The sequence below is a fragment of the Rhinoraja longicauda genome, chromosome 11 (assembly GCF_053455715.1).
Source record: "Rhinoraja longicauda isolate Sanriku21f chromosome 11, sRhiLon1.1, whole genome shotgun sequence".
NCBI classification, from domain to species: Eukaryota; Metazoa; Chordata; class Chondrichthyes; order Rajiformes; family Arhynchobatidae; genus Rhinoraja; species Rhinoraja longicauda.
In genome coordinates this window covers 52,758,393-52,774,658 of record NC_135963.1, presented here as the reverse complement: position 1 = coordinate 52,774,658, position 16,266 = coordinate 52,758,393, and the positions used below count along the sequence as shown (strand labels likewise).

The window sequence follows — 16,266 nt, the reverse complement described above, 5'->3', positions numbered from 1 at the left end:
CCTGACCTGCTGAGTTCCTCCAGCATTTCGTGTCTACCTTCGGTATAAACCAGCATGTGCTGTTCTTTGTTTCTAAGCTTTGTTTATTTGCTTTGCACATTGTGTGCTTCTGCAGCCAGAACAGATCATCATTCGTGGCCAATTCCCAGTTGCCTTTAAGTTGCTGTGAGTCGAGCTCCTGAAATACTTTCCTTCCACAGGACTGCGTGTGTGGGGTAGGAGTGGAGGAAGAGTAAGCTCCTGGCTCCTCATAGATTATGATCACGGCTGATCGGGCCAGCCTTCAGTCTCGCTTCTGTGTCAGTTTCCTGCATTTCCCAATCTTTCAACAATCTATCCACCTCCTCTTTAAATCCCTTCCATGATGAAGCCTCCACAGCGGTCCAGGGCAGAAAGTTCCAAGGTTCACCATTCTCTGCAAGAAGTATGGCCATGTACACAGAGGGTGGTGGGGGCCTGGAACGTGCTGCCAGGGGTGGTGGTGGAGGCAGATACAATAGTGGCATTTCAAACACTTTTGGATGGGCACATGGATATGCAGGGAATGGAGGGATATGGGTTATGTGCAGGGAGATGAGTGATGGTCCTGGAATCATGTTTGGCATAGACATTGTGGGAAGAAGGGCCTGTTTTTGTGCTGTACTGTTCAATGCTTGCTATCAATATCATGATCCTCATGAAAGATTACTTTACCTTTGAACATTGAGGGGTGCTGTGCAAATATGCTAATGAAAAATTAATTGTGAAATGCACATGCGATTGTTTTTCAGTTGTAATTTGGCCAAGGATACTGGATTGTATCTGGAGAATAAAACATTGCTTACTGATGCACTTTGGTGTGTCCGGCCATCCATTGGAACCACATCGCAAGGAACTTTCTCCGGAAAGATAATATCCTTCAAGGCAAGCGTAACTCACCACTTCATTCTGATCATATCTTGTTTTTTTAGGATTAAAATCCCCATTATCTATTGTTGGTGGTTCAACACATCCGAGTTCTGTAAAGTAATTGTTCAGAGCCTGGAGATCATTAAAGTATTTATACGCAGAAAACCACTACAACATAAGGACTCAGCAAATGACAATGCTTTCCTCTTTGCACCCCTGTTCACATAGAGTAATAGGGAGTCAGAGAGACATACAGCATGAAAACAGGCCCTTTGGCCCATCTTGCCCACGGCAGCCAACATGCCCCATCTACACTCATGCCACTCACCTGCATTTGGCCCATAACCCGCTAAAATGTCCTATCCATGTACTTTTTCAAATGTCTCTTAAACGTTATGATAGTACCTGCCTCAACTACCCTCTCCGGAGGTTCGTTCCATATACCCACCAATCTTTGTGTGAAAACGTTACCCATCAGCTTCCTATTAAATCTTTCTGTCCTCACCTTAAACCTATGTCCTCTTGTTCTCAATTCTCCTATGCTGGGCAAGAGACTCTGTGCATTCATCCTATCTATACCCCTCGTGATATTGTGCATCTCTAAAAGATCACCCGTTATCCTCCTGCGCTCCAAGGAATAAAGTCCTAGTAAGGTTAGCCTCAGGCCATCGAGTCCTGGCAACATCCTCGTAAATCTTCTCTGCACTCTTTCCAGCTTGACAACATGTTCCTTTTACATGGTGACCAAAACTGAACACAGTACATTAAATGTGGCCTCACATAACGTGGACTTACATAACTATGACATGACCTCCCAACTTCTAAACTTAATAGATAGACACAAAATACTGGAGTAACTCAACACGACAGGCAGTATCTCTGGAGGGAAGGAATGGGTGATGTTTCACGTCGAGACCCTTCTTCAGACTGAGAGTCAGGGGAGAGGGAAACTCGAGATACGGAAGAGTTTCAAAGAGAATGTAAGGTGTGAAAATGACAGATCAAAGCAGATTATGCTCAAGGAAATGTAGAATGTTTCATTGTCGGCTGAGGGGGAGATGACCCTTGCTCTCCCTCTCTCAGTCCCTCCCCCAGCCTATTTCTCCAACTAGTTTCACTGTCCTGATTAATTTTACTGTTTGTATGCCACATTGTGACCTTCCCCATGGAGATGCTGCCTGTCCCGCTGAGTTACTCCAGCACTTTGTGTCTATCTTCGGTGTAAACTAGCATCTGCTGTTTCTTCCTACAAAACTTTCTATACTCAATATTCTGACTGATGAAGCCAATGGGCCGAAAGCCTTCTTGCCCACCCCAACATATTTGTTATTCCACTTTTTATTCTGATCATGAGCAACCTCCAATTGTGTGTTCTCAGTAAATATATCTGTAGCAGCCGACTGATGTTCAACAAACTGAAATGAAAGCCGAAAGATTGGAAAATATTCACAGTAGTGCAGCAGATAACTCAGCAGGTTCGGCAGCATCTCATAGACATTAGTAGGTGATGTTTCGGGGAAGAACCATTCTTCAGACGGATTGTTGGGGGGGGGGGGTGGTGGAGAAAGCTGGAAAAAAGAGGTGGTGGCTGGGACAAAGCCAGGCAAGTGGTTAAAAAAGAGACAAATTGCTGGAGTAAGTCAGTGGGGTAGGCACCATGTGTGGAGAACATGGACAGGTGATGTTTTAGACCTTTCCTCAGACTGATGGTGGAGGAGGGGGGGAGAGAAAGACACACCCTCTGTCTTTTCATCTTTAATTTAGTTTCGAGAAGGGGCGGAAACAGGCCCTTCAGCCGACTGAGTCTGCGATGACCAGCGATCACCCCACACACTAGCATTATCCTACGTGCGAGGGAAAATTTACAATATTTACCAAAGCCAAATATCCCACAAACTTGCACGTCTCTGGAGTGTGGGAGGAAACAGGAGGACCTGGGGAAAACCCACGCAGTCACGGGGAGAACGTACAAACTCCATACAGACAGCACCCGTTGTCAGGATTGAACCTGGGTTTCTAGCGCTGAGAGACAGCAACTCTACCACTGTGCTGCCATGCCACTCATCTCTAGCCTTTGGCCAGCCATCTTCCTATCAAGATTGGGCAGGCTAGGACTTTATTCCTTGGAGCACAGGAGGCTGACAAGTGATCTTATAGAGGTGTACAAAATCATGAAGGGGATAGACAGAGTAAATGCACAGAGTCTTTTACTCAGAGTAGGGGAATCAACAACCAGAGGACATAGGTCGAAGGTGAGGAGGGAAAAATGTAATAGGAACCTGAGGGGCATCTTTTCATTCAGAAGGTGGTGCGTACATGGAACTAGCTGCCAGAGGAGGTAGTTGAGGCAGGTACAATAACAACATTTAAGAAACATTTGGATAGATACATGGATAGGAAAGGTTTCGAGCTATAGCGGTCAAACAGTCTGAAGAAGGGTCTCGACCCGAAACGTCACTCATTCCTTCTCTCCAGAGATGCTGTCTGACCCGCTGAAATACTCCAGCATTTTGTGTCTATCTTCAAACAAAGGCAAACTGGGTTAGCATAGACAGGGCATCTTGGTCGGCATGGACTAATTGGCCCAAAGGGTCTGTTTCCATTCTGTATGACCCCATGACTTTATAACAGTTACGACAATTAAATGTTGGTAATTGTGATAATTGCCGCATTTCTTTTATTTTCCTTTGATTCAAGTAATATTGCAAAGAAGTTACCATTACAGGCTGGGAAAGATCGGTCAAAAGTCCATTCCGCATCTCTGCACTGAATTGTTGCATCTCCTTGCAATTTAAACCCATGAGCACAGTTAACCTGCAATGATTCCCCGTGGCGGTATTGTCTTCTATGGAAGGATACAGCATTGTTGATTTCTGGACGTTGACATGGATCATCTGAAAAAGTGATTGTTTCAACAATCAGTAGGCAGGTTTACAAACATTAAAAAAGACGCAAAGTGTTGGAGTAACTCAGGGGGTCAGGCAGCACCTCTTGGAAACATGGATGGGTGACGTTTCGGCTCGGGACCCTTCCTCAGACTGATTGTGGTGGGTGGAGGGGGGGGAGGGAAGTGAAAACTGGAGGAAACGAAGGGGCATGACAAATTCTAGGGAGTGATTGGATTTTTGATAAACAGATGGTTGAACAATGGCGAAAGATGAAAAGATAAAAGGTAATGGTAGGAAGAGACGAGGATAGAAAGAGGTATGAATTGTGAAGCCAGAGGAAGGAATATGTGTGGAAGGGGAGGGAAGCAGGTGATGCAGCATCTCTGGAGAACATGGGGAGGTAACATTTCAGGTTCAGACCCTTCTTCAGACTGATTGAAGGTGGGAAGAAAGCCAGAAAATGGGAAGAGGTAGAATAAAGCATGATAGGGAATAGGTCGACATAGGTGAGTTTTTTTTTTGATAACCAGATGGTTGGATCAAATCTTAGCGATAAGAACAGAAAGCGTAAGTTAGGTATGAAGAGTTATTAATTGTGAAGCCAGGTGGGGGGGGAGGGGAGAAATAGGTACGGTACAGGGGAGGGAAGGGTGGGGATGTAGAGGGGGGGAGGGTGTTAGTTAGAGGGCACCTAAAATTGGAGAATTCAATGTTCATACCGTTGGGTTATAAGCCTGTGGCCTACTCTGGCAATGGAGGCCCAGGACTGAAAGGTCCAAATAGGACCAGGAAGGGGAGTTAAAATGGTTTTGAAACCGGAAGATCCAATCGACCTTGGTGGACTGAGTGCAAGTGTTTGGTCATATACACATCATATACAAACTTATACCTGGGTTAGCTAATGTCAATGTCCTGGGTAAAAATTATTCAAACCCCACTGAGCATTTGCTGGAAAATGCAAGGTGCAGCACACCGACAAGGCTTTGCACTGTGATAGGACTGTAAATGAGCCCCGCCCAGGAAAAATACTGAGGCAACTTTGACAGCTGGCCCAGCGGCATCTCTTGCCAAATGGGCTTGCATCCAGTCCAAGTGTTGTCACTGTTTCTAACACACTGAGAACCTTTTCCAAATTACCAGAACATCATAATTTTATAAAAAGAGAGCGATCACAATTAAACCCCAAAAGGAGAACATAGTTTAAAATTATTCATATCAAACACTATTCAAAAAAGCTCAAACAAGATCAAAAAGATTTAAAAACATCAAATACATTTGGACCTTCTCTGACATCTTGCTACACTTTCTTGATCTCTCTGTCTCTGTCTTGTACCAATTTACCTTCATTCCCAACTGGCACTGATGCACTTGGGAAGTGCCCAGAAATTGATTCAATTCATACAATTTTTTGTTTGCAATTTCTTAGACATTGCATGGATGAACTTGCAACCCAGTTACACATTAGGGTCATGATTATGTGAGCTGGAGTCATGAAGGAAACACCTCCGGCTGATTTCTTATTAAGGATATCAAAACAATCTTGAATTTATAGGAGTCACCTGCAAGTGGGGGTGGGGTAGGGTGATGGAGTGGATCAGTGGGGGGAGGAGGGTGGATTTAAGTGGGGGGGCGGAATTGAGGGTGCTACACCAATAAAGGAGGACTCACTCAGTCACACCCTCTCCCCTTCTCTGTTCCCCCTCTACGAGGAATGGGCCCAACAGGTCCACTTGGTCTAGTATATTACTAAAACCCTCATCTTATTTGTTCCCGTATGTTTGTTCCCGTATGTTTGTTCCAGTATGTTTGTCCCGCATGTTTGTTCCAGTATGTTTGTCCCGTATGTTTGTTCCCGTATGTTTGTCCTGTATGTTTGTTCCCCTGTATGTTTGTTTGTGCCAGTTTCATCTGGAAATACAGCGAAAACGGTACACGATAGCGCAACAGTTTTAGGTCCACCCTACTCATCATTCCCCCGCGGTCTCAACAAATCAACTTTTGTTACTTTTTAAAACCAATTTACTTAATAAACTTTAATAAATGTGCTCCCCCGCCTCACACCGCCTGGAGGACCGGTGCCCGTCCCGGCGTACCCCGCGCCTGACCTTCCTCCCATGGTGCAGCGCGGCGGCAGAGGGTCAAACAAGATGGCCGACGCCCCTATTCGCTACCCTTCATCGCCGTTCCCCGACGCTCGCCGCCGTTCGTAGCCGAACTGCAGGAGAGGCTTCGGGTCCACGGCTCGCTCTGGCTGCAGCGCTGGACGCACGGGGCCAAGGCCAGTGGCTTTTCCCTGTCCCCCCTCGCTTGCCCACGGCCCCGGGGGACACTCCCTGTCTGGCACCGGGACCATGGGTTGCCGGGCCCGCAAGATCGTCAGTTGTGGGCGGGTTGCCCGACCCACAGGAGAGATCTGGACCCAACGAGTCCACGTCAGTCTAGTATAATTTTAAATCAACTCTGCTGCCTTTTTTAATTTCCCGCACAAGTACTACAAAGAGCTTTTCTATCATTTATGTCACTGATTATTACTCCTATACTTGTAAGAAGATCAACAGTAAGTGGCCCGACTAAGATTCTAGTTGGGAAATATCGGTCAAAGTTTGTTTGTACGATATAAAAGATAAATTGTCAGTTTTAATTGCTGGTCTCCCTGAGACTAATAAAAATAGAAGACACTTACTATGGCATACTATGGCAGGGTGCCAACCATTTACTGTACATCTTGACCTATGACGCGATCCACGACTTGCGCATCTGTATTGAACATCCTGTTGAAGCCGGTACCTCCATTCATATGGTGAAAGTTGTATTCTCCCTCCCGGTCGGGTACAAGTGATTTCTACGAGCAGTAAAATGATGTTTTCAAACGTTATTGTTGGCATTGAACAAGTCTCAGAACAAATCTCTGAATAATCACAACCCTGATCCTACCCTGACAATGGGACACTAGTGTCCATCTCTCGCAGTCTCATGGGCTTCATTTATTTTCTAATGATGTTTTTGCACCGTTGTCGTGTTTTTATGCAGTCTCCTTTCATTTCGGACAGTGTGATTTATGTATTATTAATGTATCATTTGTTTATGTGTGTTTGCCCGAGTATGTGCGCTTGAGATACCGCTGCAAGCGAGGTTTTCATTACACCTGCACCCCACCTGCTTGTGCACCTGACCATAAACTTGACGTGACCATTGAATGATGCTCTCACTATTGTAAACAGTACTTCCATTCTCTTTATGAAATGTGAAGGATTAACAAAAGGTGGCATAGCTGGTAGAGCCACTGCCTCACAGCGCTGGAGACCGGGGTACGATCCTGGCCTCGGGTGCTGTCTGAATGGAGTTTGCATGTTCTGCCTGTGCTCCGGTTTCCTCCCACATCCCAAAGACGTGTGGGTTTGTAGTTTAATGGGCCAAGGAAGAAATGGAGGGCTTTGTGACCTCCCAGGTGGTGGATGGAGTTGTAGAGTGACTGAACATCCATAGTAAAGATGGGGGAGTGGGAGCCTGGAAAACGGAAGTAATTGAAGAGACGGAAGGGCGTGTAAGGTGTCTTGGACGTAGGTAGGGAGGTTTTGAACCAGGGGGGGATAGGATGGAGTCGAGGTATGTGGAAATTAATTCAGTGGGACAGGAACAAGCAGAAATACTGGGTCTGCCAGGGCAGTTCTGTTTGTGGATATTGAGGAGAAGATAAAACAAGGCCGTGCAGGGTTGGGGAACCATAAGGTTGAAGGCTTTGGAGGACAGACAGCCAGAAGTGATGAAATCTGAAATGGTCTCCCCCTTCCCAGTTCTCCGATCAGTCACTGTCTCTGACTACATTTTACCTCTGTTTGCTTTGTTGTTACCTTCTCCCAGCTAAACAATGATCTATACATTTTCTTTGATCTCCATTCCCCTTGTCATGTTTTCACACCTTCACACTTCCTTATCCATGCATCTCCCTCCTCCCTAACATCAGGCTGAAGAAGGGTCTCGACCCGAAACGTCGCCAATTCCTTCTCCAGAGATGCTAGCTGTCCCGCTGAGTTACTCCAGCATTTTAAGTTGACCTTTCGTTTAAACCAGCATCTGCAGTTCCTTCATACAGATTACAACATCCTGACATCAGTTTTCTAGCCAATTGGAAAATCCAAAATAAATTAAAGTATATTGACTGCTGGAAACAGGAATTGCTGTGCAATGGAACAGTGTGGATAATGGTAACAACTCAGCGGGACAGGCAGCATCTCTGGAGAGAAGGAATGACTTAGGTTTCAGGTCAAGACCCTTCTTCAGACAGCATTTTGTGACTACCTTCGATTTAAATCAGCATCTGCAGTTCTTTCCTACATATGGTAACAACTATTCTGATGTTACCATCCTACATTGAACAAACCTCCATCATATTGGAAACAATATTTCATTGTTAATAGTGGACAGTATTTCTCTTTTAATTAATTGAATGTAATATTGGATTTGATAACACAATGAATTTCATGGAATGGGGATAAGCCAAGTTACCTATGTTAGTATCCCACTCATTTCCAATACATTAATAAAGACAAACCATTTACCTGGACAGGCTGGAATTGGGTGCCAGCCTTGAGCTGTACAGTGAATTCTACCACCTCCCGTGCGTTCGTAATTGACATCACAAGTGTATTCCACTGACTCCTGATGAGAATACATCCGGTTCTCGCCTTTAAATTCACCATGTTCTATCGTTGCTTTCCTGCAGATTATTGCTGAAAAGGAAGTGTTCGGTTTTGAACTGGTGACTGAAAGTTGGTAACTGAACATTTGCTTTTGTTATCATCACCTTGTTGAATGAAGATTACAATTGCTCAGGTCAATGAGAACAACATCTAAAATAATTTGGTGTGGCACAGTGGTGCAGCTGTTAGAACCATTGTCTCACAGCACCAGAGACCTGGGTTTGATCCTGACCTCTGGCGTTGTCAGTGTTGAGTTTGCACATTTCCTCCAGGCACTCCAGGTTTCCTCCCTCATCCCAAAGACATGCGTGTTTGTAGGTTAATTATCCTCTGTAATTTGTCCTTAGTGTACGGGGAGTGGATGAGAAAGTGGGATAACATCCCAAGAGGGTGGCACGGTGGCGCAGCAGTAGAGTTGCTGCCTTACAGCGAATGCAGCGCTGGAGATCAGGGTTCAATCCCGACCATGGGTGCTGTCTGTACGGAGTTTGTACGTTCTCCCCATGACCTGTGTGGGTTTTCTCCGAGACCTTTGGTTTACTCCCACACTCCAGGATTGTAGGTTAATTGGCTTGGTAAATGTAAAAAAAACAATTGTCCCTAGTGTGTGTAGGATCGTGTTAATATGCAGGGATGGCTGGTCGGTGCGAACTCGATAGGCCGAAGGGCCTGTTTCCTCGCTGTGTCTCTAAAACTAAACATGGAACTAGTGTGTAAGGATGATCGATGGTTAGCGTGACCTTGGTGGGCCGAAGGGCCTGTTTCCGTCTTTCAATTAATCAAACGCATATAACTAATACTGTAAGCAAGCATTACTGTCACATAAACTAATCTGCTTACGTGTACATGATGGTACTGGACTCCATCCGAATCGGTCACATGTCGTGACTAGGTCACCTCCAGGTTTAAAACCATCATTGCACCTGTAGTTCAATTGGTCAAAAGCCTTGAAAATCTCCTTGTGGGTTTGCACTTTCCCATTTTCTAAATTCGGTTTGTTACATTGCAATTCTATAAAAAATAAAATATAAATTAATGAAACTACTTTGTTCTGACTTTCATTGAAAATTCTTTAAAACATTATAATCAAAATAGTTACTGTAGAAAAACAGGGCAGTGTCTATTGGTGCTGAATGTATTAATCTTACCCATATTGTATTACTCACCGTCAAAAATATGATGGATTTTAGATAAACTTAACAGTACGAGTTGTATAAAGCCGAATAAAATGTTTAAAATATAAAAATCTGCGATAGGCCTATCCATAGAGAAAGACAAAGGACGAACATTTGATCTTGTCCATTCAATATCAAGCAGACACACAGAGCACCAACCATGAGGTTCAAGTCTCATCTGAAACTGGGCCTTTGGCGTTTGGATGGGAAGCTTTCCTTGTGATCCCACTGCTCACTCCCCCATAATCAGGTTGCTATCTCCACGCGGGATGCTACAGGATGTGCACGGGACACTTTATTCTATAATCTACACTACCACTAAATAAAGTAGTAAAACGTTATCAAATTCAAAAATCAGTTCTCATCTTATGAGCTTGGCAGTAACTTCTCAAGTAATCAGCAGGTGACAAGTTACAAGGCTTCTTACATGTACGTGCTAAATAGTAGATATATCATGGACAGAAGACCGTGGCTGTTATCAATTAATCAGGTTTATTCTTATCCATTGCAAAGTCCCCAAAATTAACAATGGCAAAAAAGTGTCGACCCTGAGGACAAGTCAAATGAGCGGTCAGAGAGAAACAGTTGACCTGCTTTATGGTCAGATCTCAATAATCAGCATCTTGGCAGATACTTTAAACAATATTGGAGTGGTCTGCTTTATTTCTGCACCAGTGCAGGGAGCTCTGGTAGACTCTACACTGCCCCTCTGCTCTCGTGTTTTAACCACACACAATGTCTCCACAGTGTCACCATCATTCATCTCACCTGGAGGAAAACTGCAAGTTGGTGGATGTGACCACTTCCCACCATCACATATTACCACTTCTGATCCTTCCATAATATATCCATCACGACATTGATAGCTTACTTTGTAGCTGGCCTTAGTGGTGGTAATTCCATGTTCCACCGTTGGATGTGGATCACTGCATCTACTTTGCATATCTGGAAAAAGGAAAACTGTTTGAAGTTCTTCTCCATGAAAATATATTAACCTACATTTGGATTTTTAGAGTTTTCTTGAAGTAAATAATCACGTTAGGTTTCATTTGACATGGTACTGGAAACATTATGACTTAAAGTAATGTTATCCACCAACTTTGTTGAAGTCTGAAGAAGGGTCCCGACCCGAAACAAAACCTATCCTTTTTCTCCAGGGATGCTGCCTGACCTGCTGAGTTCCTCCAGCATTTCGTGTCTACCTTCGGTATAAACCAGCATGTGCTGTTCTTTGTTTCTAAGCTTTGTTTATTTGCTTTGCACATTGTGTGCTTCTGCAGCCAGAACAGATCATCATTCGTGGCCAATTCCCAGTTGCCTTTAAGTTGCTGTGAGTCGAGCTCCTGAAATACTTTCCTTCCACAGGACTGCGTGTGTGGGGTAGGAGTGGAGGAAGAGTAAGCTCCTGGCTCCTCATAGATTATGATCACGGCTGATCGGGCCAGCCTTCAGTCTCGCTTCTGTGTCAGTTTCCTGCATTTCCCAATCTTTCAACAATCTATCCACCTCCTCTTTAAATCCCTTCCATGATGAAGCCTCCACAGCGGTCCAGGGCAGAAAGTTCCAAGGTTCACCATTCTCTGCAAGAAGTATGGCCATGTACACAGAGGGTGGTGGGGGCCTGGAACGTGCTGCCAGGGGTGGTGGTGGAGGCAGATACAATAGTGGCATTTCAAACACTTTTGGATGGGCACATGGATATGCAGGGAATGGAGGGATATGGGTTATGTGCAGGGAGATGAGTGATGGTCCTGGAATCATGTTTGGCATAGACATTGTGGGAAGAAGGGCCTGTTTTTGTGCTGTACTGTTCAATGCTTGCTATCAATATCATGATCCTCATGAAAGATTACTTTACCTTTGAACATTGAGGGGTGCTGTGCAAATATGCTAATGAAAAATTAATTGTGAAATGCACATGCGATTGTTTTTCAGTTGTAATTTGGCCAAGGATACTGGATTGTATCTGGAGAATAAAACATTGCTTACTGATGCACTTTGGTGTGTCCGGCCATCCATTGGAACCACATCGCAAGGAACTTTCTCCGGAAAGATAATATCCTTCAAGGCAAGCGTAACTCACCACTTCATTCTGATCATATCTTGTTTTTTTAGGATTAAAATCCCCATTATCTATTGTTGGTGGTTCAACACATCCGAGTTCTGTAAAGTAATTGTTCAGAGCCTGGAGATCATTAAAGTATTTATACGCAGAAAACCACTACAACATAAGGACTCAGCAAATGACAATGCTTTCCTCTTTGCACCCCTGTTCACATAGAGTAATAGGGAGTCAGAGAGACATACAGCATGAAAACAGGCCCTTTGGCCCATCTTGCCCACGACAGCCAACATGCCCCATCTACACTCATGCCAATCACCTGCATTTGGCCCATAACCCGCTAAAATGTCCTATCCATGTACTTTTTCAAATGTCTCTTAAACGTTATGATAGTACCTGCCTCAACTACCCTCTCCGGAGGTTCGTTCCATATACCCACCAATCTTTGTGTGAAAACGTTACCCATCAGCTTCCTATTAAATCTTTCTGTCCTCACCTTAAACCTATGTCCTCTTGTTCTCAATTCTCCTATGCTGGGCAAGAGACTCTGTGCATTCATCCTATCTATACCCCTCGTGATATTGTGCATCTCTAAAAGATCACCCGTTATCCTCCTGCGCTCCAAGGAATAAAGTCCTAGTAAGGTTAGCCTCAGGCCATCGAGTCCTGGCAACATCCTCGTAAATCTTCTCTGCACTCTTTCCAGCTTGACAACATGTTCCTTTTACATGGTGACCAAAACTGAACACAGTACATTAAATGTGGCCTCACATAACGTGGACTTACATAACTATGACATGACCTCCCAACTTCTAAACTTAATAGATAGACACAAAATACTGGAGTAACTCAACACGACAGGCAGTATCTCTGGAGGGAAGGAATGGGTGATGTTTCACGTCGAGACCCTTCTTCAGACTGAGAGTCAGGGGAGAGGGAAACTCGAGATACGGAAGAGTTTCAAAGAGAATGTAAGGTGTGAAAATGACAGATCAAAGCAGATTATGCTCAAGGAAATGTAGAATGTTTCATTGTCGGCTGAGGGGGAGATGACCCTTGCTCTCCCTCTCTCAGTCCCTCCCCCAGCCTATTTCTCCAACTAGTTTCACTGTCCTGATTAATTTTACTGTTTGTATGCCACATTGTGACCTTCCCCATGGAGATGCTGCCTGTCCCGCTGAGTTACTCCAGCACTTTGTGTCTATCTTCGGTGTAAACTAGCATCTGCTGTTCCTTCCTACAAAACTTTCTATACTCAATATTCTGACTGATGAAGCCAATGGGCCGAAAGCCTTCTTGCCCACCCCAACATATTTGTTATTCCACTTTTTATTCTGATCATGAGCAACCTCCAATTGTGTGTTCTCAGTAAATATATCTGTAGCAGCCGACTGATGTTCAACAAACTGAAATGAAAGCCGAAAGATTGGAAAATATTCACAGTAGTGCAGCAGATAACTCAGCAGGTTCGGCAGCATCTCATAGACATTAGTAGGTGATGTTTCGGGGAAGAACCATTCTTCAGACGGATTGTTGGGGGGGGGGGGTGGTGGAGAAAGCTGGAAAAAAGAGGTGGTGGCTGGGACAAAGCCAGGCAAGTGGTTAAAAAAGAGACAAATTGCTGGAGTAAGTCAGTGGGGTAGGCACCATGTGTGGAGAACATGGACAGGTGATGTTTTAGACCTTTCCTCAGACTGATGGTGGAGGAGGGGGGGAGAGAAAGACACACCCTCTGTCTTTTCATCTTTAATTTAGTTTCGAGAAGGGGCGGAAACAGGCCCTTCAGCCGACTGAGTCTGCGATGACCAGCGATCACCCCACACACTAGCATTATCCTACGTGCGAGGGAAAATTTACAATATTTACCAAAGCCAAATATCCCACAAACTTGCACGTCTCTGGAGTGTGGGAGGAAACAGGAGGACCTGGGGAAAACCCACGCAGTCACGGGGAGAACGTACAAACTCCATACAGACAGCACCCGTTGTCAGGATTGAACCTGGGTTTCTAGCGCTGAGAGACAGCAACTCTACCACTGTGCTGCCATGCCACTCATCTCTAGCCTTTGGCCAGCCATCTTCCTATCAAGATTGGGCAGGCTAGGACTTTATTCCTTGGAGCACAGGAGGCTGACAAGTGATCTTATAGAGGTGTACAAAATCATGAAGGGGATAGACAGAGTAAATGCACAGAGTCTTTTACTCAGAGTAGGGGAATCAACAACCAGAGGACATAGGTCGAAGGTGAGGAGGGAAAAATGTAATAGGAACCTGAGGGGCATCTTTTCATTCAGAAGGTGGTGCGTACATGGAACTAGCTGCCAGAGGAGGTAGTTGAGGCAGGTACAATAACAACATTTAAGAAACATTTGGATAGATACATGGATAGGAAAGGTTTCGAGCTATAGCGGTCAAACAGTCTGAAGAAGGGTCTCGACCCGAAACGTCACTCATTCCTTCTCTCCAGAGATGCTGTCTGACCCGCTGAAATACTCCAGCATTTTGTGTCTATCTTCAAACAAAGGCAAACTGGGTTAGCATAGACAGGGCATCTTGGTCGGCATGGACTAATTGGCCCAAAGGGTCTGTTTCCATTCTGTATGACCCCATGACTTTATAACAGTTACGACAATTAAATGTTGGTAATTGTGATAATTGCCGCATTTCTTTTATTTTCCTTTGATTCAAGTAATATTGCAAAGAAGTTACCATTACAGGCTGGGAAAGATCGGTCAAAAGTCCATTCCGCATCTCTGCACTGAATTGTTGCATCTCCTTGCAATTTAAACCCATGAGCACAGTTAACCTGCAATGATTCCCCGTGGCGGTATTGTCTTCTATGGAAGGATACAGCATTGTTGATTTCTGGACGTTGACATGGATCATCTGAAAAAGTGATTGTTTCAACAATCAGTAGGCAGGTTTACAAACATTAAAAAAGACGCAAAGTGTTGGAGTAACTCAGGGGGTCAGGCAGCACCTCTTGGAAACATGGATGGGTGACGTTTCGGCTCGGGACCCTTCCTCAGACTGATTGTGGTGGGTGGAGGGGGGGGAGGGAAGTGAAAACTGGAGGAAACGAAGGGGCATGACAAATTCTAGGGAGTGATTGGATTTTTGATAAACAGATGGTTGAACAATGGCGAAAGATGAAAAGATAAAAGGTAATGGTAGGAAGAGACGAGGATAGAAAGAGGTATGAATTGTGAAGCCAGAGGAAGGAATATGTGTGGAAGGGGAGGGAAGCAGGTGATGCAGCATCTCTGGAGAACATGGGGAGGTAACATTTCAGGTTCAGACCCTTCTTCAGACTGATTGAAGGTGGGAAGAAAGCCAGAAAATGGGAAGAGGTAGAATAAAGCATGATAGGGAATAGGTCGACATAGGTGAGTTTTTTTTTTGATAACCAGATGGTTGGATCAAATCCTAGCGATAAGAACAGAAAGCGTAAGTTAGGTATGAAGAGTTATTAATTGTGAAGCCAGGTGGGGGGGGGAGGGGAGAAATAGGTACGGTACAGGGGAGGGAAGGGTGGGGATGTAGAGGGGGGGAGGGTGTTAGTTAGAGGGCACCTAAAATTGGAGAATTCAATGTTCATACCGTTGGGTTATAAGCCTGTGGCCTACTCTGGCAATGGAGGCCCAGGACTGAAAGGTCCAAATAGGACCAGGAAGGGGAGTTAAAATGGTTTTGAAACCGGAAGATCCAATCGACCTTGGTGGACTGAGTGCAAGTGTTTGGTCATATACACATCATATACAAACTTATACCTGGGTTAGCTAATGTCAATGTCCTGGGTAAAAATTATTCAAACCCCACTGAGCATTTGCTGGAAAATGCAAGGTGCAGCACACCGACAAGGCTTTGCACTGTGATAGGACTGTAAATGAGCCCCGCCCAGGAAAAATACTGAGGCAACTTTGACAGCTGGCCCAGCGGCATCTCTTGCCAAATGGGCTTGCATCCAGTCCAAGTGTTGTCACTGTTTCTAACACACTGAGAACCTTTTCCAAATTACCAGAACATCATAATTTTATAAAAAGAGAGCGATCACAATTAAACCCCAAAAGGAGAACATAGTTTAAAATTATTCATATCAAACACTATTCAAAAAAGCTCAAACAAGATCAAAAAGATTTAAAAACATCAAATACATTTGGACCTTCTCTGACATCTTGCTACACTTTCTTGATCTCTCTGTCTCTGTCTTGTACCAATTTACCTTCATTCCCAACTGGCACTGATGCACTTGGGAAGTGCCCAGAAATTGATTCAATTCATACAATTTTTTGTTTGCAATTTCTTAGACATTGCATGGATGAACTTGCAACCCAGTTACACATTAGGGTCATGATTATGTGAGCTGGAGTCATGAAGGAAACACCTCCGGCTGATTTCTTATTAAGGATATCAAAACAATCTTGAATTTATAGGAGTCACCTGCAAGTGGGGGTGGGGTAGGGTGATGGAGTGGATCAGTGGGGGGAGGAGGGTGGATTTAAGTGGGGGGGCGGAATTGAGGGTGCTACACCAATAAAGGAGGACTCACTCAGT

General features: G+C 44.5%; 1 protein-coding gene across 1 annotated transcript in view; it reads right to left on the bottom strand.

Moving 5' to 3' along the window:
• LOC144597927 (complement factor H-like) overlaps positions 1 to 16,266 on the bottom strand; it is a 51,140-nt gene that overhangs the window by 13,352 nt on the left and 21,522 nt on the right. Inside the window, exons 8-15 of the mRNA XM_078407739.1 lie at positions 14,422 to 14,598; positions 11,641 to 11,814; positions 10,420 to 10,596; positions 9,317 to 9,487; positions 8,336 to 8,506; positions 6,460 to 6,618; positions 3,606 to 3,782; positions 825 to 998 (exon numbers count right to left, since the gene is read on the bottom strand). Coding sequence (XP_078263865.1) covers positions 825 to 998; positions 3,606 to 3,782; positions 6,460 to 6,618; positions 8,336 to 8,506; positions 9,317 to 9,487; positions 10,420 to 10,596; positions 11,641 to 11,814; positions 14,422 to 14,598 — 1,380 coding nt within the window. The remainder of the gene's footprint in view (positions 1 to 824; positions 999 to 3,605; positions 3,783 to 6,459; positions 6,619 to 8,335; positions 8,507 to 9,316; positions 9,488 to 10,419; positions 10,597 to 11,640; positions 11,815 to 14,421; positions 14,599 to 16,266) is intronic.